Consider the following 23,498-nt stretch of genomic DNA (forward strand, 5'->3'; position numbering starts at 1 on the left):
TTTTTCTTCCTATAATTGAATATTGTTGTGAGTTAGGACGGGTATACGGCCGCTGAATCTGAAATCTTAGAAAAATCGCAACTAGAGGCAGGTGGCATTGTTACGGGATTACCATCGTTCTCAAGCAGAAACTCTATTTATTGTGAAACTGGGTGGGAGCCCTTGTCTATAACAGACAGTCTCGCAGAAAACTCTAACTCTTTTATAAAATACAACATGGGCTAACCCCAACCTATCTACAAACACTCCTCCCTTCTAAAGTTGCTGATAACACCCAACACCTTCTTCGTAATGCAGAAAATTACACACTTCCTAATAATATACTTGAATCTTCAAATATTTCTTTTTTTCCGTCTACCATTCGTTTATGGAACCCGTTGCCAATAAACACTATAACCTACTGGGCATAGTGAGCCATTCTCTAATTTTAAGTATGCGGAACCAAGACTTATCTGTTGTACCCGACTTTTTCTGTTTTGGAGACCGTAAATTAAACATAATACATACAAAGTTTAAAAATCGTTCAAGTACATTACGAAGTCATTTATTCAGAGCAAATATTGTAACAGAAAATAAATGTCATTGCGGCTTCCAAGTTGAAGATCCACAAAATTTCTTTTTTAATTGTAATTCATATATTGACCAAAGAATCATTTTATTTCGATAGCTTACCTCATTTATTCCACTTTCTGTCATTTTATTACTTTTTGGAGATATGATCATAAGTACTCAAGAAAACGAATAAATTTTCATGCCCACTCAGCAATATATCAAAGACACTCATAGATTTTAACTTCGTCCTTCTATTATTATCAAATATTTTCATATGTGTTTTATTCCCAACATCTTACTGGTTTTATATTTACAAGCAAATTGTATTTGTATAACCCTCCGATACTGACAACAAAAGGGAAACGAATATTCAAAGGAAGCCTAGAGTGACCAGGAGAAAGCCAAACGAAGGAAAGGATGATATGAACATTGATAAGTTGAAAGTTATGAAAAGGGGTTTAGAACTTCTGTGGCCTTTATCGGAGGGATAGATTTTAAAATGAAAATATATTGGGAGGTGAAATCATCACCTCGAGGAGCATACTGGTTTTAAAATAGCTCTCTTCCTCCCCCATCTCTCTCTTTCTCCCTCTTCCCTCACTCTCTGCCTCTCTCTGTGTCTCAAAAACAACTTTATATATTATGTATATCTTAAATTGTAAATGCCATCTTGTCTATGTAATTTGAATGTTTTATTTTTTGGGGAACGGGCTTTATATAAGTTGTACAACTTGTGCTCAATCCCATTCACATTTTGCAATAAAATATGTTAAAATAAAAAAATCTAAATTTTAAATATTGAAAGGCCTTTTTCACAATTGTAAAGATTAAACTCTATTTAAGCTATAGTGAGTAAAGTTTTAATATCTCGCTAAGGGTTTACTTTTACACGTAAATGCTAAATATTTTACCACATTCAATCTTCGACATATTTGCAACACATATTTCCTTGATATGGCTAAAGATAATGTTGCACTGGTGCACAATTTAAGTAAAGATAATCGACTCTCCTCTCTAGTCAGTGTAACTAGTTCACGTTTTCAAAATGGCCGCTAAATGAGTTTAGCATAGAATTACTGTTTACAAAATTATACAAGCAGTATGAGTGTGATTTTTTTAAATACCTTTTTATATACTTGCTATAAATAGAGAAAATCGTTTTAGATATCCCAAAAACTATTGATATATGTTGAAACGAGACTTTGACGTGAATAAAACCTCACCAGAGTATATAAACTGACTTTATGGTTTATGATTCAACCAATCTGCCATATTAAATTTTCATTTACCGTTTGCTCCAATTTAACTTTTCTACCGTTTCCTTCCTCTTATAGACAACAGGAAAATCATTTTAGATATCCCAAAAGCTATTTGATATACGTGTATATTGAAACGAGACTTTGACGAGAATAAAACCTCACCAGAGTATATTAACTGACTTTATGGTTTATGATTTAACCAATCTGCCACATTAAATCTTCATTTACCGTTTGCTTGAATTTAACTTTTGTTCCGCTCCTTTCCTCATATAGACAATATATATACTAATGATAATTTTTATTGTTCTATGGGACTGTGGGTGCGGTCGACATGTCCTTGGTCTCTTCCAGTGTCTCTATAGTGATCTTATAGGTATGACATACTTATAACTCGCTGCCCATCGATAGGAACTCCGGTTGATATCTCTGGTGATCTTACCGTGGCCTTCAGTATATCGACGCCTGTCTGTATATGGTTTGGCTAGAGACATTAAGAACCTTGATTTATTGTGTCTATGTACGTTATGTAACCTCAGTACTGTTTTAGAAGATTATTGCATATTGATGTTCTGCAGCATGGATTGATTCAGTGATAGTAGTTATTTTCATGTCATTTTCAAGGATAATTTAACATTTTTTTACATCTAACAATATCCTTAGCATCTAAAAAATAATAGAAAAGGTGTATTTTTATTCTTGATTCGCCATTATTTCAACAACAATTCAGAACCAAGGTAAAAAGCAAAACCTTTGCAATCAGAATTGCTAATTTTTAAAAGCAAAGTCTTCTAGAAGATGTTTTATCACCCAAAAATATAAACGCCTAAGAATAAATTTGACAAAATATGAAAATCAAGACATTTTTTGTAGTAAATCACATGATAATTACTAGGAATGCCATTGGATAACAGCTATGGTCTATTTTGCGATAGTTCCCTGTCCTTTTTGACTACGGGAGACTATACCTGACTACGTGAATTATACCAAAGTATATTCCACCGGGAATGAGCCCGCCATCAAATATGTGAGGTCATAATGAATGTCATATGACGTACTATATCTATTATGGCCCTTTCACTCGGGAAAAATTGTTCTCCTAAAGTGTGGTCTGGCGGGGTAGAAGGCCCTATAGTGGCTGAATATATATTTCATAGAAATTATTTTTGATTTTACTTTTGATTTATTTTGGCCTTTTATTTATTTCGGATTATTAATATGCTATCTTTATAACGTTTTTATCTCATTATGAATTTTAAATTATATTTCATGCTTATTTCACTGTATCAATTTCTCGCTTTAACATTTGATATTTGAACATGGATGATTACGCTCCCCAAAAGCAAATGTCGGCCTATATATTACTGGTTTTACGAAAAATTGTTGACATTTTCTCTTGGTTTCACAACTCTCGTGTTATTTCGAGATTATCGCGACGATGTTCGGAAGAGTTCATGTACACGTTAAAAAGATTTTTCACTTTTAAAATTCGAAAGTTTAAACTCGGACGGACGGAGAAAAATGTGTATATCACTTCAACAGTTTTTACTATGACAAAAAGAGCGAAAGTGATAGACCATACAACTTTAAGGTGGTACGATACAGTTAGGCCTAAAAAATTCCCCTCGTTTAATTTTCTTTAGAGTTTGCTCACTGAAAGATTGGTTGATAAACTGTTTATTAAGGCTTTTATTTGAAATTTGACCGAGCGATTTTGGAATTACTGTACTCTCAATAACCATACTTTACCTTCTGTTTTTCTCATAATAGATGATATAAGTCCGGTGTACAGGAGCTTGATTGTTCCTGAAGTAGTACAAAACACTACTACAAATTATTGTGAAGAATGATTTATTTGATATGAGAAAACAATTGTTCTTTTTGTCTTCGACTCGGGGACTATATCTCGTCAGACAACACTATAGGAGAATAGTTCCCTTTGGAAAGGGCCATAATAGAATAATAGTTATAAGACAAACGTTACTATAAATGAACTATAATTAGTTTAGGTGTTAGTGTTATTTTGGACTGAAGAAAGCCCTATTATGGTTGAATATATATTCCATAGAAAATATTTTTGATTCTACTTTGAATCTATTTAGGCCTTTTATTTCGGATTATTTATATACTAGTTTTATACTGTTATTATCTCATTATAAACTTTAAATACCATATAGATGTTATGAGTCCGGTGTAAAGGAGCTTGATTGTTCATATAGTAGAACAAAACTCTAATACATATTATTGCAAAGAATGATCTACATAATACGAGATCTGAAAACACTTGTTCTCTTTGTCAAAAAGAAATCAAGAAGTCAAAAAAAAAAAAAAAAAAAAAAATCTGACATTTTTCAGAAGAAAAAAATAACTTTGTATACATTGTTAAGCAAGCTTTCAAAAAGTCTTTCTTATTCCGTTTCAAGCAAATGCAATCTTGTAGGCTTAATCAAACGGAGGACAGCCTTGAATTAAAAGTATAAATTTATCTATTATTCATTTATTACTTTAAAATACAGTGTGTAGTTATTGAATTATGAATACCAAAATAGATGTATTATAAGCTTAGTATACTTTTATCGTAAATCATCTAGAGTATTTTGTGGTTATATCTCCATAACATTAAAAAATCATTGACGTTAAACTTTTTAAAAATAACGCAATGTTTCTGTCTAACTGACGCACGTGCGCACGTGACACGTCCTCACGTTTGTACGGCATCAGTGGATAGAGACCTATGAACAAACCTAGGTGTGACAAAGTGAAGACTGCAGCTGGCTAGATCAAAGTTTAATTTAGACAATACCTTCCTCTAGTGATAATTTCTTTTGAATAGCAATCTGTATTCAGTCAACACTCTCTCTAAGCACGTTTTTGTCCAATAGGGAGAAAATTTGACAATATTACTATTTATAAAAAGAGATACATTTTTTTGAATCCGACCTACCACATATTAAACAATTCACGTTTGCTGGACGTATTTCGATATGTCGTAAAGAACAAATCCTACCACCCACGAGTGTTAGCGGGCGGACAAACTTTCACCTGCGAAAACTGATCATGTGAATTGTGGTATATAGTTGATACTATGAATTATAAGCTTCTTATTTTGTTTACGTTTGATTTGACGGTCTCCTAACACATCCGAAAGATATTCGATTGCAAATTAACTAATGATGACTTGTCGATGTTGGTGGTAAGTTTGGTAGGTTTAATCACTGCTTACATATATCAATGACGAACAAATGAGATAAGGAAACACACAATGTGTAACAAAAACTGACCATGATGCGCGAATGATGGTTAAACTATGCGAACTACGTCAACTGTAGCGATTTATATGAAAATGGTTTACTTAGATGGGCTGCAGTGAAGTCAATGGGTAGATTGAATGTAGATGTATTATCCCTAAAGTGTTGACTATTGAAAAATGCTTCACCGCCGCCGAAGAACGGTATTTTCCCTATTAAAAACAGGAGCAGATGAATAAGTATTTTTCTAAAGTTATGAAAGTTACTTACTTAACACCATTCCCAATATTGAAAAGTTTGAGCTTCTTAGTTTAATTCAAGATAAAATACTAAAAATAATTAATTGCGACCCGAACAAATTCCTTGGCATTATGTCCTTTATGGAATCAAATACTGATTGCGCATGCACCAAAAGCAAAATAAATCATTTAATATGATTTTTTGATGTAATTACACACGTATAAACACGAATATGTTTAAATGATAGATATCGTTTATGTTCTGTCAGCAGTGGAGCATCTTCAATAATTTACAATATAAATCATACAAACAGTCTCTGTCCAAATTTTTGGCTACGTAATTTTTATATAGGGATATACTGAATGGGATGAGAACGGTCACAAATCTTTTGTTATTTGGCTCAATTTTCACACTTATTTTAGATTATTGATTACATACATCAATTCCATCTTTGTAAATGGAGTTATCGCTCTTGCGGGTAGATATTGATTGTGACGTTATTTTTAGCGTGTATTTTCACATCTTGTATTAATCATACAGTGGTTGTGAATGTTTCTGACACATTTTGATACATTGTTCAATTTAATGATCCTTTTGAAAATGATTCAAGAAAAATAATGAAATTCCTAAACCATGTGTTTTTAAATATTCTCATTGAGGCCAAGAAATATTTTAGGGTTTACGGTTACCCGACCTGTTGCGTATATCGCTAAATGTAACATAATGTATTGACGACAAAAAGCACGTCTGCTTTGTTCAACTACGTCGTTTAATCTCAACGTTACTGTATTATGACGTCTCGGTAAACGTTACGTCATCAACAATATAATGCACATATATTTCCCGAGATTCTCCGGTTCACGAAATGATAACACAAATTATGGTCATGAAAATATGAATATACAGTAATAGATTCACATGTAGCGAACATGGGCCGAGACCACAATTAACTCTGCTATTTGTTTCATTGTAACGTTAAAATTCATAATAAATTCCCAAAATTTCGTTGACAAGTTTCCATCTAACCTGGTCAAGGTCAATATCTGAGGAACAAATTCTGAAAGTTTCAACCTGGCATGACCGGCATTTTCTCAAGATATCTGTCATCAAGTGTCACCATGTGCAAATTATATACATCCGGGTCATGGGTTGGGGTCAAAACAGGACTTTTTACACAGGATCCTGGAGCAACAAAATCATAAGAAAATTCAGTATTTTACACTATAAGAGTTAAAAATGACATTTACACTACACATCTACATTAAATTTGTTGGCAAATACCAAGTTCATAGGGGCATGTTGCATGTTTTCATTAAATACATACATTTCTGAAGAGACTTCATTCGTGGGTACTGAAACCGGATGTATGTAATTGTGGTCTCAGTCCTATTATGTGAATTAAATATAACTGAATGAAAGGTTCTTAGTTTTCTTCTAAGGGATATAACTTCACAATTGGTCTGGAAGTATAGTGTCCATTTGACGTCTTTACTACGGCTGATTGCATGAGTCCATCTTTTCCTGTTGTGACACTGTGTATTCTTCCGAGTCTCCAGTTAATCCGAGATCCTTCATGGTGTATTTGTCCCCAACTTCAATGCTTTGTTTATCGGATCCAGATACTCGATGGCGTTCTCGTAACCCAGTTAGATATTCCTTACCTCATCTTTTTGTAAAGTCACCTATCAAACGTTCTTTGCTTTCCAGTTGCGCGTTTGCCGAAATGTGGTTTATCTCATCATTTTCCTCCGAGCCATCGAAACGAAAATGGTTATCGCATGTCTGTCTTCCATGAATCAAATGTAATGGGGTCAAAGGTTCTGGGTCTGTCAGGGATAATGATATATATGTAATTGGTCTATTATTTATGAATTTTTCAATTTCGTCCAAAACAGCTCTCAGATCTCAGAGAATCCTCGTTTACTTGTGAGCGACCAAGTACTTTCCTCATTGGCGATTTCATAATTCCGATCATTCTTTCCCGCCATCCACCGAACCGTAGGACTACTTTCGGTATAAACTTCCATTTGACTTTTAAATTTATCGGTATCAACTTTGCGGCTGCTACGAATGTAGCTCTATTGTCTGTATAAACTGTACGAGGAGTTGCTTTACTACTGACGAATCTTCTAAAAGCCAAATGAATGACTTTTGTAGACAAATCTGGCAATAGTTCCAGGTGTACAGCTCTAGAATACGAACACGTGAATAGACATGTGTACATTTTCCATTGACTTTCTGTACCTTTCACATACAAAGGACCGGCGAAGTCCACACAAGTAGTATCAAAGGGTACTATATCTGTCACTCTTTCTCGTGGTAATTGCAGAGGATTTGGTTTTGAATATGGTTTTCGCATTATCTTCCGGCATGTTACGCATTTCCTCAATAGGTAATTGACGCATTGTCGTATTTGTGGAATCCTATAATTTTGCCGAATTTTGGTAACTGTTTGTAGCGATCCATAATGTAATCCTTTTTTGTGGGTATCCATGACAACCAAATATGTGAATTTGTGTTTTTTCGGTAACAGAATGGCGATTTTCGTATTCTCCTCTAATCCAGAGTTTCCTGTACGTCCTTAACAACGTATAATGTCATCATTATCTAGATAAAGGCATAATTGCTCGATAATGGAAGATTTGTGTAGAGTGCTGAATCTTGAAATGTCAACAACATTTGAATTCCAATCGTATTAATGTTTGTTGGAGGATGCATGGAGTCTGTTTCCGTGACCACTTCCAGCAATACTGTGTTTAGTTTTGGATCAAATACTGGCCATTTGTTTGGTTCGTTTACCATTTAGGTCCATGCCACCATAAGTCTGATTTTATCAAGTTCTCCGAGGTTAAACCGCGAGTTTGTAGATCAGCTGGATTCATATCAGTGGGGACGTATCTTCATGTATGTGGCGAAGTTAGCTTCAGAAGGCTTCTCTTTCTGTTTTCTACGAACTTGTTGAGAGGTTTTTATTATGATTACCAATGTAGAACCACTTGGCTATCACTCCATTACACAACAATTTTAATATCGAGGCTGTGTTGAACGTTTTCAGCTAACCTATCACAGCTCCCATCAGCTCCAGTTTCGGGAGAGTTAATGTTTTCAGGGGTGCAACTCTTTTTTAGACACAACCAGTGCTGAGTTTTCTCCATTACTTACGTAGACACATGCTCCGTATGTCTTTTCACTTGCGTCCACAAAACGTGTTAAGTAGAATCGTTGTTCGGTAACGGAAGGCCTCTGAAAAAAGTGACGGGCACAATTGTTTCTCCAATAATTGTTTGTATGTCCTGCGAAATTCTTTTCCATTCCTTATGAATGTAGTCTGACAATGCTTCATCCCACGCGAAACCATCTTCAAAGTTGTTGCATCAGAAGTTTTGCTCTGACAGTTACAGGTCCAAGAAATCCAAGAGGATCAAAGATAGATGATGATTGCCGTAATACTTCACGCTTGGTTGTAGACTTAGTCTCCGTGTTCACTGTTTTCCTTGCAAACGTTAGTGTGTCCTTATTTGAATCCCATCGCATGCGAAGTATTTTTGTTTCTGTATCCTCATCTAAAACTCCATTTTCCTTAGCGGTTTCTCGTAGATCTGTATTGTTGCAGGCCCATGAACGTGTTTTCGCGAGTCTTGAAAGAATCTTTGGACATCCTCAACAGTGTTTACACTTGTCTTGTCAACACATTATCAACGTATATGTCTCGTCGTATTATATCTGCTGTTTCTGATGGGTTCTCTGATAAATGCTTTAGCACCGTCGCATTCAAAATGAAAGGCGAACATGTTGCCCCGAATAACACTGATTCGAAACGGTAAGTAACAAACTCACTGTTTGGGTCACGTGAACACTTCAACCAAAAGAATCTGGTTACATCTTTGTCGTTTTCATCCAAGTTAATTTGAAGAAATGCCTTTTCAATGTCAGTTGAAACTCCGTACGGGTTTGAGCGGAAACAAGTCAAAATCCCGACTAAATCATACAGAATGAATGGTTCAGAGGAGAGACAATCATTCAAACTGGGGGATGTTCTGTTCTGTTTACAGCCACAGTCGTATACTATACTTATGGGTGTGGCAGCGGAATCTTTCTTAACAGGGTGGTGAGGAATGTAATGAATTCGCTTACCGGAAGTTACGTATTATTTGGGGACTTTCTCTATAAATCCGCGTCTTTCTTTTTTTTTTTACCCCGACCCAAATTTGTTTTTCCACTTTTCTACGAAAAAAAAAACATTAAAAAGTCGGGATTTCGATCTCAGACTCCGGTTCCGGCCATCAGTTTAGAGTGAAAGACACACACAAAAAAGGGGAAAAAATCTCCCGACCAACCGACCCTATTTTTTTGCCAATGTAACCCTAACAGACATATTTTTTTGGCCTAATCTTACGTATAAAATTATCTCCAAGATATTCATAGCCATCAAGATTCTTAACATTGTTATAGTCTTAATGTTCCATACACACAGCATTACTTTGTCATAGCAGGATAACACAACCGTATCGTAATGCAAGTAATGTAATTCAACATCCCCTCCAGGAGTGTAAAACAGAAATAAACTGTTATGTAGGTTTTAAACCCGACATTCGTGTCTCACACCTTGGCTCTTTTTTATCCATTCTAAGGGAATAACACTAATAGGAGATGCAACAAACATCAGAGTTTTCTAACATCCTGATTCAATTATAAATATGACACTAAAATAAGACTTATTCACATAACAGTTTCATATAATAAATCAATGAAAAATGTTATAACTGTGTGTAATATCCATGTGGAATGAAACTCTCAAATAGATGCTTTTATTGGGTGTGAACTAGATAAAGAAAACTGCTTTCTCTATAAAACATCCACTTTATATTTTACGTGCCCCTGGATGTCAATTACACGACACATCTGTACAGTCAGCATTACATGTCACCACATGTTGACTTTGTATAGATTGATTTTTTTTTATTTTACATGAGAAATATGCACGGATGTTCTTTTTAATATTAAGTGAAAAATACACTTTCGTGATTATCATTTTAAATAACACATTTCCATTATATTTATAGATTAATGGAGGGCATTACAGTCACACCATTCAGTAAAGACTACCCAATGGATCAAGAAACATACTTTGTATGTTTTATAAAGTGGTCTTTTTACACAAAACAGAAAATTGTGTTGAAATTTAGCATTTGGGACAGACACTTAGAAAGTGGTCTTAGTATACAGGTGGTCGCTGAGATAAGTTTGACGGTAATCAAATTCTTCATAAAAGCAAATATACATGGTGTTGCTAATGAAACATGAATAGAAGACTTTCTCTAGGCAATTAATTAATTCTTTGATAATTAACTAGGTATAAAAGGAAAGGATCAGTTGCTTCTCTGTCCTCAAATCGAGTAACAGATATTCTTTTTTGGTATTTTGGTAACACAAAACATAAAACAATACTTTCATACCATAATTTTATTACAAAAAACTATTCTACTAAAACCATTCGTGTTATGTGCACATGACATTCCAAGGGATACGGAGAGCTGGACAGTCACGTGATTAAATATGACGTCAATGTGTCTTAGACACGTGACTCTGAGAAGATGATATTGTAAACACTGAACAGCACTTACAGTTGCGGAAGAAACCACATATTTTTGAAACGTTTTACTCCATTTGCAGAAACATTGTAAGACACTGGATAGGAGAGGCCCGAGAGGGTACTAGCTGTATTCTCATCGGCTCGCTACTTTGCCTTTTGATTTTGTAGTGGATTTGCGTGATTTAGAGGAAAGCGTGACACCCGGGGTTGTTGGCTTGGTTGTGGACACCGGTACTGATGGAACAGTTTGTCTCATTCCTGTTATCATTCGTGGATTGTACATTATACCATTGGCGATCAATTGAGCAATATAAGCATTCGGAACCTGTAAAATAAAAGAAAAAAAATATTTGCTTAACTTGCTTAATTTAACAAGTGGACGGGAATGTGTAACAAGATATTATGATACTCCATCCATCATTTAACAGCTCATGTTCCAGGAAAAATATTTTGAAAAAAGCATTAAATTCTTGTGTTCTAAGCGAACTAGTTTCGCTACTGTTTCTAACTTTGATCTTTGTTTCTTTATTATGACAATGATCTGCTATCAAACACTTACCTTGAGATCGAGTCCTTCCATTTCACTGAATCTGTTCCCAGCAGCGTTTCTATAATGCATAAAATGCAAATAATGAATTAAGTGTTATATCAATAATTTGCGTTTTTAAATATGAAGTGATATTTCACACTCTTGATCACATTGTAGGTTATTCCAACGAGGTGACACTACATGGTCTTAACAATAAACGTTTCAAGAAATCTTATTCTTTCCATTTTTAACGAGATATATGAGGATAGCATTCGAAAAAAATGGAATAAAGCAAAGGATAGGGTTAGGAACAAAAACTTTCTCCTCTAATTTTATAATTTGCATGGGCCTAATGCTCTTCTTATGCATCATTGCATTGACAATATCTAACCAAGAAATCAAGGGATAGTATCTGTAGCATGCCATCTAATGGTCATTCCAGTGCCTACCTTGTCCTGAAGGTCAGAGTAGAGATAGTCAGGTTGGTTATATCCGTGATTGGTCCGAGGTCTGCCCATTGACCATTGGCTCCATATACCTGTGGTACAAGTCCGGGGTATTGGACATCGGTCAGTATGACGCTCTTGTTCTTTCCGTCAAAAGGATCATAAAACTGAGGGTCGACGCTGAAATATAACAAAGGTTGGTTAACCTTGGTTAACAAACTTCTTTCGAAATATAATTAAAATGGGGTTATAACAGACTGAGATTCTAAACGGAATTTCGCCAATTATTGACATCTGGTAATAATGACCAGGAAAAGAGGGGAAAATAAGGAAATGCCAATGGATATTGGAAGATAATGGAACAAAAAAAATAAGAAATTTATGTCATTTCTAATGTTAAGGTTAAAAAACTCACCAAAACATATAACATATAGTATTTTCGTTCATGCCAAATTTATCTATTTGTGATTTCAATATTTGCTGTTTCTAAATAAAGTTAAGATAATCACTCACTGGACACCGGGAGGAGGTATTCGGTGAGGTATAGTATAAGCCTCGAGACGTCTTAACTCCTTATGACCGACTATACTAGCAAAGCGAACCCAGTCATCATTCTGGGCCTGGAGGTTAGGAGGCACAAAGGGCATGGATCTATTATAACGGCCAACGTAAGACGACTCCCAGTCGGCCTTGTGCCACGCGCGCTCCGCGAAGGCCAGCAACCGTGGAAACATCAGTCCAAAGAGATGTTCCTCGTTACGAATCTTAGGCGTTAAAATCTGTGCTTGCATTCCTGAAATAAGAAAGACATATTTTGAAAATATGTTTTTTGAATAATATTTTGGCCTCAAAATATATTTGCATACATATTTAAGACAAATGTTTTCTTATTGATTATACAGTATTTATCATTATTTCTTTACTTTAAAATTTAACTGGTGATGCTTTAACGGAACTATTTTTGTTACAGATTTTTACCGTTAAATGTTTTCAAAAATTTGAAGTAAGAAAGCAAATGTTAAAATATATTATTTATTTACTTCAATACATTTTCATTATGTGTGTGATCTGTATTGTCAAGAAGCACATTATGTTCCGTGTACACATTGAAGATATAAAAAAATGATTTGAACTGGTAAACGATAATGACGTTTTGATAGCGCTTGAAACGTCAGAGAAAGGGAGGTGGGATAGTTCCCTGGCGGGTAATCGTCAGAGAAAGGGAGGTGGGATAGTTCCCTGGCGGGTAATCGTCCAAAACAAACTTTCAAGCTTTATGGGTTTTTTGATGGTTACAAAACATCCACGTAATGATAACCCAAAGAATCACAGTTAGAGTAATTAGCAACAAAGAATGATATTTTTAAACACTTAGGCGATAACAAACTTAGAATTAGTTACACGTTTAATAAATTTTGAAGTGACACTTCATCAGCGCTGACTTAACGAGCTATGCTATTCCCTATGTTGTTTTAAAATAAAAACAAAAATCACGCAAACATAAAATGCAGACAAATAAAACGCGAGATGTCCTCACCTAACAAAACAGATCAAAAAGAAAATCTCCTGTCTTAGAAAACAAACAACAAAGATTTGTTTTGTTTCTACATTTTGTTCCATTATAAATTACATATTTTTATTTGTATATAACAGGTTTAGGCGGTTATTTTAATATCTTTACGTAATTTGTAGGTTCGTTGAAGCGGTAACGTAGACTATATAAATGAACTAATACGAAACGGTTAAATGGCTTCTTTTTAACACTAAATCACGAAATTTAAATTGGTAAATTCAAATCATGAAGAAAAACAATGACCTGCTAAAATCACCGTCCATACCGTACGGTAATTCAAATCAGATGGAACACGTGATGACTCCCACCCTTACCTGTTATGTTTCCTGAGTAATTCAAATCAGGTGGAACACGTGAGGACTCCCATCCTTACCTGTTATGTTTCCTGAGTAATTCAAATCAGGTGAAACACGTGAGGACTCCCATCCTTACCTGTTATGTTTCCTGGGTAATCGAGTGGCACGCAGTCGTCAGTATCGATACAACCGTTAGGTGTGAACTTCCCGTATCTAAACTCATCAGGATTCAGGTTACAGCAGCGATTATCAGGTAAGTAATTAAATACCCTCGTAGCTTGTATATGTCGGATTGCCCAGTAGGATCCAGGGATGTGAGGGTCGGGCTCTGGCGCGTGGTCCAAACTAACATAGTCAGCAGGGGATAGGATTACCTGGAAAAAGGACGTTCACAATTCTCACTTCAAAACACCTTTTTCGACACGTATTACATTTGCATCCTATTTAGACCGCCCACCGATTTTTTCGTGTTTTATTTCCTTCTCAAAATTCAATCTGATCATTAACAAGCAAATTTGCAATTTTTTTCTAATTTTTCTGATTTTTTATGTTTTTGTAAAATTTGTCTTTTCAAAATTTTAAGGTAAAATAATGTTTTGATTTGAAGAAATAGAATTGACTACTATTTGACTGTAGTGAGCGTTGAAGGTTTGGGGTCTTGCAACATTCACTGACCTTATTCACTTAGTCTCATGTATCTTGTTATAATAGTGTGTCTAATTGGGTCAGTAAGGCAAAAAGACAAAAACAAAAATGTCTGTTTTCGGGGAAATGTTTTGAAAATTTGTAACAATCATCACCAAGAAATGTGATGGCCTACCTTGTAGCCAACATTGGCCATTACTTGTGCCCTCTGGAATGTCATAGGGTCAAATGAGTTGGTCACAACAGGATAAAGCTCGATGTTGCCAGGGAAACGAGAACGACTGAATGGGACCAGGATGCCGCCTCTTTCGTCATTGGTTGGCCAGGCACTGAAGAAATCCTCAACGCCACCCATGTTTACCCCAAGTGATGAGGAAATGTTCGCAAGACGAGTCGTGTAGTTTACTTTCATCAACATAAACGGATCCGGTCCGGTGAGGTTCAGTGCTTTACAATATGTTGAGTTTATCCGGGACGCAGCAGGGACATCATGGCCTCCGACGTTAATTAATGTAAGCGGGGACTTGGCTCTAGCATGGTACCCGACCATTGCCTTCAGGATCTTGGTGTAAAAAGCGTCTACCGTCGGTATACAAGGATTGATAACCGCATCACTGTATAAATCTTCTGTCATATAGTGTACATCATCCGCAGGATCGAAGATTTGCATGCTTCGGTCTCCAGTTCTATTTTCGTATGCCTTCATAGCTACAATTGCTGCACGAGCTTTTCCACCGAAGTTGATCAAAGGAATTACCTCAATATGCCTTCTTTTGGCGGCTTTTAAAATGTCCATATAGTCATTTCCTGTATAATACCCTGATCCAGATGTGGTGTTTTCCGGCCCGGAGCCCAGTTGGCTGAATAGACATGACGTCTCGTTGAGATCATGACAGCGGCGTCCACCAATCTGAAAGAAAGCAAAATGTCAGATTGCTAATATTCTTTCGGGAAATCATTATAGGCTTCATATGCTACTCGATTCATTAGACCATAATTATATGTTGTTGTTTTTTCGTTTATGAAAACTTTACAGGCTTTACATGTTATCATTGGTACAATCCATGTCGTTGTATGCACTAATTTGGTGTATTCTTGTAATAACAATGATCCTTTAAAATGGAATAGAAAACCATTGAACATTTGAGCATTGTGAAACTAATGAAGCAATTACATTGCATGTATATTGCGAAAATGCTTTGTTTAAATCATAAGAGAAATAGCCTGCAAAACCCGATAATCTCCATAAAACGAATTAATGACCAGTACCAATGTATGGTTCTTGTTTAAGAATATAAATGATACTAGCAGGGACTAAACTACAAAATAAAATATTAACCGTACCTCTGCAAGCTCGGGAATGTCCGGTATATCAATTCGCCAGCCTTCGTTGTTGGCAAGTTTGAGCTGAAGTTTGTTCAGTTTGTATAAAGCCATTACATTTAAAAGTTTGATGATTGTTGACTTGGGGTAAAAGTTGCTCGCCACATCCAACATAACTCCTCTGTACGGGAATCTGGGTTCGTCTGAAATTTCCATCTCCTGGACGGTGCCGTCGAATGCAAGAAGACTGAAGAGAGTTTGGATACCGTTGAATACCCCATGCACGGTGTTACCGCCTATCTCTATCCTAGGAGGTATGGCTTTTACTCGAAGGAGGTAGCGTTCTGGACTCTCGCTGGCTGGCCTGTTTCTACGAATGTATAGCTGAATGACGTCTTTGCTGCCACGCTTCTTGTTCTTGATAGTTATTCCACTGATGGATTCTGCACAAAGAAAGATCACATTGCAAAGCATAAGTTATACTACCGAATATGCATGATAACCACAATAATTAGTCTACACGGAGAATTTCCATTTTGTGAGCATTTTTTCAAAGATGCATTCTGATAATGTTCAAATTAATTCTATTGAACTTTGAGGTAAAATAATTTTAATATAGATATATAACCACTCAATGGGATGATAAATTTTCCACATATATATCTGAATTATAGTCGCTAATTTGAAGACGCCATCAAAGCTTTACCAGGAGCCTTATCAAAAACGACTAAAAGATTTGTCCCAATACGATCAGTTCAGATGAAAAAAGGGAAATATATGTTAACGAAAACAGATACTGGTATCATACTTTTGAGGTAGGTTGCCACTCCGGTCAGGCGCCCATCGCGGTCCCTGTCGATCGACCATTTGTTGTTGACGTTAACTTTCCCCGGCTTCATTTTTTGCTCCAGGGGGGTAGGGATGACGGAATATTTGGTAGCGTTGACCGCTGTAAAGTTGTACCCAGTGTATCGGTTCCATAGACCGAGGGGTGTCCCGTACAAGTCAGTAGGGACACTTCTCATCCACTTCAGGAAGGTGTTATGTGGTGTGACGAAATGTGGGACGTCAGTTTGTGTGTTTTGTATAATTGCGGTGTGGGTACCGTTTGACAAGTACCAGTTGGGGTAAACATCATAACGACTGACGGCTGTATTTGACGACAGGAACGACACATTGCGGGACTCGCCAGGATACAAGGGCTGCGATTGGTAAGCCGGATTTTTACCAATATATGGCTCAAATTTAAACATACATCCTTTAACGTGCGTTAGGGTTATGTTTCCAGATAGAATGAGTCCCCCTCCGAAGTACTGTGCGGCGGAGGTGTTGTAATACAAGGGTTGTATCAGTGGGTTATGGCAGAAGTATAGACTCCAGCCTGAGGCAGGGATAGTGTTATTACCGACGTTAGCTATCGATATATTGGCCAGGAAAGAGTTTCCGTACACTGGACTGGGTGGGTTGTGACGGTCTACATCATAAGTAATCGTTATTTCCTTGGCCAGCTGCTCAACATCGACTGCAAGCAGGAGAGCTGTAAAAAGAAAGAGAACTCGTATAGAAACTCGTATAGAGCAATGTTATACCAAATGTATGGTGTAAAGTAGTTTTGTGGGAAGAAAGACAACTCGTATATGAAGATATGTCAGAAGGCATGGTAAGAAGAAAGATAACTCGTGAATGAAAATATCCCCAGTTTAAGCAGGTACAGTAAATTATTGCTAAAATTGCTATATTACGGCGAAGGTTGCTTCATTGATGGTAGCTTTTTTGCATATTCTGGAACCAATTTCAAGAAGCATAGATCATCTGAGGACAACACTAATTAAAATAGTACCAGTATAATCACCTTTAGAGGAAGGTTGGGAATCAAATGATGAGAATGAATAGATGAGAATCAATAAGCATACAAGAGACGATCTTATTAGAAACCATGGCGATAGTATAAAACACCATTACTTTCCAACGTGATTTTCGTTTAGACTATTCGCCGATAATACAAAAACGAGTGAAATTTAAGTATTTGCAGTAATTGATTTAATCTTAACAAAAAATATCTACAAAGACCAAACAGCCCTTCATTACGCCTTTTGTAAAAGTTAACGTAATTGTTCGAAAATGAACCGGAAATTATTAATAAATAAGGAAAAATTATTTCAGAAAAAGCTGATTTATGAGAATTTGTTTAACATAATAGAAATTAATACGGGTTCAGTGTTATAAAGAACGATATTGACTTTCCATGTAGTTTCTGTCTACATCTGACATGACCTTAAATTTAAAGGTCAACCTTGATTGAGATAAAGTGTATCTAATTTAAAACTGTTAGATAGTGAGTCATCGTCTCATGAAATGGTGATATTTTGTTTATAAAATCTTAATAAAAATGTTTATTTTGACAGAGAAGTCAGCCAAACAAGTAAAAAAAAACCACGTGATATAGATGGGAGTTTGACATGTGATCCGTTTGGTTGAAATATATGTCTGTAGAAAACAGTGCATTAATTATCCCGTCCGGTCGTAACGAGCCGGTGACAGGCCGGACGATGTCGCCTGAGGCAGTACGTGGTCCATCGTCAATGATAACCGTCTGTTCAGCTGACATTAAGGGAATATAGCGGTACATTAACAATGTACGATGGAGGAATAATCTGGGCAAGATATATGAACGTGTATTTTATTGTTACAAAGATAATGCTTGAGGCAAATTTAGGAAGCGTGTTGTAGAGTGAGCATTTCCGTAATGTCTATGCATGTAGCAGAACATCGCTTTTAACATTTGTCGTATTTCATCATTATAACAAATGTGGATACTCTCAGAGAGCGAAACCACTACTCAGCAAATTTAGACTTAGTATACATGTATATCAGCAGGGTCTATTACATACTTATTAAATTCCAAGAAAGAAGGGAGATGCTACATATATAAAGCTGAATTAGTCGTAATCTGATATTTAGGTTGTGTGAAGAGCATATAAAATCTGTGTTTAGTTGTAGTTTGGCTTCAAAAGATAAAACTTTGCACTCTGTGAACTTCGCAGGCTGAGATGTAAACTAAAACTGATAGATCGTTGTATGTGAGGTATTCGTATAAGATGCACGCAACTAACCTGAATTCTAGGTACATTGTATTTTAGGTGACATGTATGTTTATATGTTTACACTGATAAAAAAGGCACCCCTCGTCACGATTCAGAAATATTTTGGCGTAGAAATACTTAATTAATATGTAACTATTTCAATAAAATAATGTCTCATATGCGTAATATGTATAAAATTAGCTATGAAAATTAAAATCGACAGCAGAATAAAACAAAATAAAGTATAAAAAGTAAAAGTAAAAACAGAATCAATAAAAAGGATTATTAATGATCATCATGCACATGTGTGTTATCCATGTACATGATATTCCTAATGGCAACGTCAGTGGAGTATTTTAGCACAGAGTACAACTTGCCCAGTGGAAACCAGTGATATCATGAACAATGTACTTTTCTTATTTACAAACACGTTTCCAAAATAATGACAATATGATGAAGCGTTAATGGTAATTACATTGAAAGCCAACAGCTAACCTACATGTATCTTCCTTGATAGGGCAATAGAATGATATATATGATTGATGTACAGACGGGCACCTTGTCTTGTTTACGTAACAGTCGTCAACGATCAGTATCGATCAGTGGTTCAAAGGATAATGGTGATTTGTTAACGCGTGTTATTACGTCATAATGTTATTTTGTGACGTCATCCTACTGATGTAGCCCTGTCAGGCGGCTAATGTACCTGTCAGATATGTTTGTTCCGACAGGTAAGATAAACAACTACACTACACTACAGGTATATTGATGTATTTGCTCGTGCATACTGAAGCATATCATTATTATATACCTATATTCACATAACTGTATCAGATTAGACAACATCTAAATGCAAATCCATAACAGCTTTTGAAAGAAAGAGAGTGAATATTCTAGCTCAAGATATGATAGATATAAATATACAAGTATTAGTCTAGTACAAGATATGATAGATGTACACACACAGGTGTTAGTCTAGTACAAGATATGATAGATGTACACACACAGGCATTTGTGTAGCACAAGATATGATATATATAAACATACAAGTATAAGTCTAGTACAAGATATGATAGATATACACACACAAGTGTAAGTCTAATTCAAGATATGATAGATATACACACACAGGTGTTAGCCTAGTACAAGATATGATATATAGAAACACACAGGCATTAGATATGATAATATAAGTACAAGATAGTACAAGATATGATAGATATACACACACACAGGTGTTAGCCTTGTACACAACAGGTTACTAGTACAAGATATGATATATAAAAAACATACAAGTATATGTCTAGTACACAGCATTATAGTACAGATATGATATAAACAAACATGTATTAGTCTAGTGCTACATAGAACACAGATAGTCTAGTACAAGATATGATATATAGAAACACACAGGCATTAGTCTAGTACAAGATATGAAGATATACACAAAGTATTAGTCTAGTACAAGATATGATATATAGAAACACACAGGCATTTGTGTAGCACACGATATGATAGATAGAAACACACAGGCATTTGTCTAGCACAAGATATGATAGATAGAAACACACACCTGTATAAGACACTATCGTTTCTCATTCAATTCGAATCCGTCTTAAAAGCCCACTACCTGTCCGGAGCAAAATTTAAAGGTTTCTAAAAATCATAGATAACATAAGCAAATATATATTGATGGCCTAAGATAAGGTTATAACATGAAGCTTATGCAAGATATCCTGCGTAATATGTGATAACAGTTGGGTTTCATTTCACTGTTTTGCCTTCTGGGGCAGTGATAATCAACTACCGCGCGGCATTTAGGCCGACGGCGGGAAACATAAGACGACCCGCGATATGAAAATTAACATTTTATTTATTTCAATCAAATTGTCCAGAAGGTGATGATAAGTGTAGCATTACCGGTAAGTTGATAACTTTTGCGACTCTACAAAATTATCAATCTCGTTTTACATTTCCATTTTAAAAATCAAAAGCCGTTTCGGAAAGGTAGTGGGCCTTTAAATTGTGTCTTACTCGATTGAGAAAAAAACCCAACATATGTAATACAAAATGTATATCTGCGGAAAAAATGTTAAATGAAATATTTTAAATATATACATTAAATCAATTTGCATCGAATATGGAAAAATATCGATAAAACCTATAAAGAAAAATGCATATTTAAAAAAAAAACATAAGAAAAAAAAATAAAAAAAAAATAAAACCGCAATATTTTTGTAAGACTTTCCCTAAACACCTCATTAATCATTCTAGGCAATGTTTGCATACATTTTATGACCTCGATCAAACGGATGATAGAATGACTGAGTACATTTGACATGTACTCTATATCCAATAGTACATTTAGACTGCTGTGTCCATGCTATACACGTGTTAGACAGAAACCGGCATCGTATGCTATGAAGTTCTGGGAAAATATATTTGCAAAAATGAAAGGAAATGTTCATAAAGATATGAAAAATCAAAAGAAATTATAAATATCAAAACGTCAATATGATGTAAAAATTTTGAGAGGACGCCACCATGACTGATACTCAATGAGTATTCTGAACCGATGTGGACATTAAAACAAAACTGAAATGGCGCGGTCCAAGCCCTCTTTACCATAGCCTAGAGTAAAATAAAATGAGAAAAAATCCACCCAAATCCACCTAAATATCAAAATGAAAATATTTTTGAAATATTGCAACTTACCGACATTCAATGCCACTAATAGGAATGGGATATATAACTTGACCTTCATGGTCAACTTCTGGTCTGGCCGGAATGGCGGACGGAGTGAACGAGTGGACGGTCCGGCCAGCATTATATACGTCCAGTTGATGGCTTGACCCCAAATGTTGCTGCGTCACACTGGTCGTTTGTCCCCTGACAGCTCCATAAATAAATAAAAAGCCGGGCGGACAACTGACCATCAAACCGTCAGTGACGTCATCAAAGTCCGAGCTTACCTGGTTCGTAGTGGTCAGTCCAAACATCATATGTTTTGGTCAACGTACGAGATGGACACCGGTTCTGTACGGGTCTGTAACTATGATGGGGTTGATTTCAAAATGCGCACTTGTTATGACGTCACGCCGGACATTAACACATGACCTTCACTAATGTTACTATATATATATATATATCTACCAATGTACCGTTTAGGTAAGAATGTGTATATGTTTATTTACTATATTAAGACAAGCACTTGCATAAAAATTGATGTGATGGCAGTTACTGTTAAACAATTTCAGAACTATTATTTTCCAGTTTTATTACACAGCGGAAAACATGTTTAAATGTTTCTTAAAATCAGGATAGTTTTTGACGTATGTACAATTGTATTACAAAAAATCATTACAGCGCAAATGATTCTAATTATATATTCCGGATTAACGAATTCAGTTTTGTCAGAAATAATGTATTAATAACCACAAAAGGTGCCGTATTTATCAAAGTATACGTGAATATGGAAATATTATATGACGCATTGCTCTGTTTTGTATTGGGGTATGCCATATCACTTGTTCAAGACAAAACTTGTTTAATCAGCACTCTGCACGCCTCCTGTCGACACTTACACACACATTAAAGAACATGTATCTTAGTAGAACCATATCAAATTACAGTAGTCGAAGAGTGAGAATGATTTGGTTTATCTGTCTGAACTTCAGACCAAAGTATATATTAAGGAAATTTCAGTCACAAATTCACAAGCTATGACTGCCGATAGGTTTGTGAAGCTGTATCAAGATTTGATCTAGATGTGTACGTCTATATCCGGGACGTTTTCGCTTGCTTCCTTAGCACATGGGTTTCCTCTGATGCATCATTGAAAGGTATTATCTTTAAAATTATATATTCATCAAAAAAATTACCTACAAATAAATATTAATGATATTCGACCGTCCCTTTATCATTCCAAAAATATCCACTGACATTCGAGGGTATTCAGCATACATTGTAAACGACTTCCTGTATTGCACGAATTGGTCACTGGTTGTTTCCTTACTGTTATAGGACAACGACTGTAAAGGTTACTAGAATATCTGGGTGTCTTCAAGTCTAGCAAACGTTTGGAATTTGAGGTGAGAAATAGGTAGACTAAAAGGTTGGTCAGGATGGAATAGGTATGTTTTACTAAAATAACAAAAGTTCTACGATCACAACACTGACAGCACAGGTAAACATCATGAAAAAACCATATCCTAGTAAAGACAAGACAATTGACTTGAAAACTATTTGATACACTTGTCACTCCTATTTTATTATACTCATGTTAATCATATATGGGTCTATGAAAAATATGGATGGGAAAATTCATGTATATCTTATTTAGAAACTCTACACTATGCTACACACAAACACTTCTAGTAATACAACATCTAACTGTGTTCATGCTATCGTAACTTCATTATTAGCAATATATATATATATATATATATAACATAAATAAACTATCCTTCATACTTCCCCAAAAGGAAATGATGAAAGAATATGTTAAACTGAAAACCAATTATGGACGTCTGCACTTTTTTAATTGTGATTTAATACATTATACGACGTGTAGAATATCTTCTGTCCGCTGAAATAGTGGTATGAATAGATAACGCAATAAATCACAACAGATGCCTTAAATCCATCACATACGCCATAAAATACTGTTATACATTGGTATTATACAGTTGAGGTAGCCAAATATCATCTCTCA

The 23,498-nt window shown here is 35.5% G+C and overlaps 1 protein-coding gene across 1 annotated transcript; it reads right to left on the minus strand.

Moving 5' to 3' along the window:
- Positions 1 to 10,744: 10,744 nt before the first annotated feature.
- Positions 10,745 to 21,611, minus strand: LOC138329403 (putative beta-hexosaminidase). The gene is made up of 9 exons (XM_069276366.1): positions 21,500 to 21,611; positions 16,510 to 17,238; positions 15,723 to 16,144; positions 14,554 to 15,288; positions 13,870 to 14,107; positions 12,378 to 12,657; positions 11,868 to 12,044; positions 11,449 to 11,497; positions 10,745 to 11,214 (listed from the first exon to the last, which is right to left on the minus strand). The coding sequence occupies exons 1-9, from the start codon at positions 21,609 to 21,611 to the stop codon at positions 11,023 to 11,025; spliced, it is 2,934 nt and encodes a 977-aa protein (XP_069132467.1). The 3' UTR covers positions 10,745 to 11,022.
- Positions 21,612 to 23,498: the final 1,887 nt, after the last annotated feature.

The sequence above is a fragment of the Argopecten irradians genome, chromosome 8 (genome assembly GCF_041381155.1).
Source record: "Argopecten irradians isolate NY chromosome 8, Ai_NY, whole genome shotgun sequence".
Classification (NCBI taxonomy): Eukaryota; Metazoa; Mollusca; class Bivalvia; order Pectinida; family Pectinidae; genus Argopecten; species Argopecten irradians.

Bases quoted from the DNA above. Each gene is read 5' to 3' on its own strand.
- LOC138329403 (XM_069276366.1), bottom strand. From the start codon at position 21,611: ATGCTGGCCGGACCGTCCACTCGTTCACTCCGTCCGCCATTCCGGCCA. The intron at 14,108-14,553 runs GTAGGCCATCAC...TCCTTTTTCCAG, and splicing joins TGGCCAATGTTGGCTACAAG to GTAATCCTATCCCCTGCTGA. The intron at 12,045-12,377 runs GTGAGTGATTAT...GTTATATTTCAG, and splicing joins ATACCTCCTCCCGGTGTCCA to CGTCGACCCTCAGTTTTATG.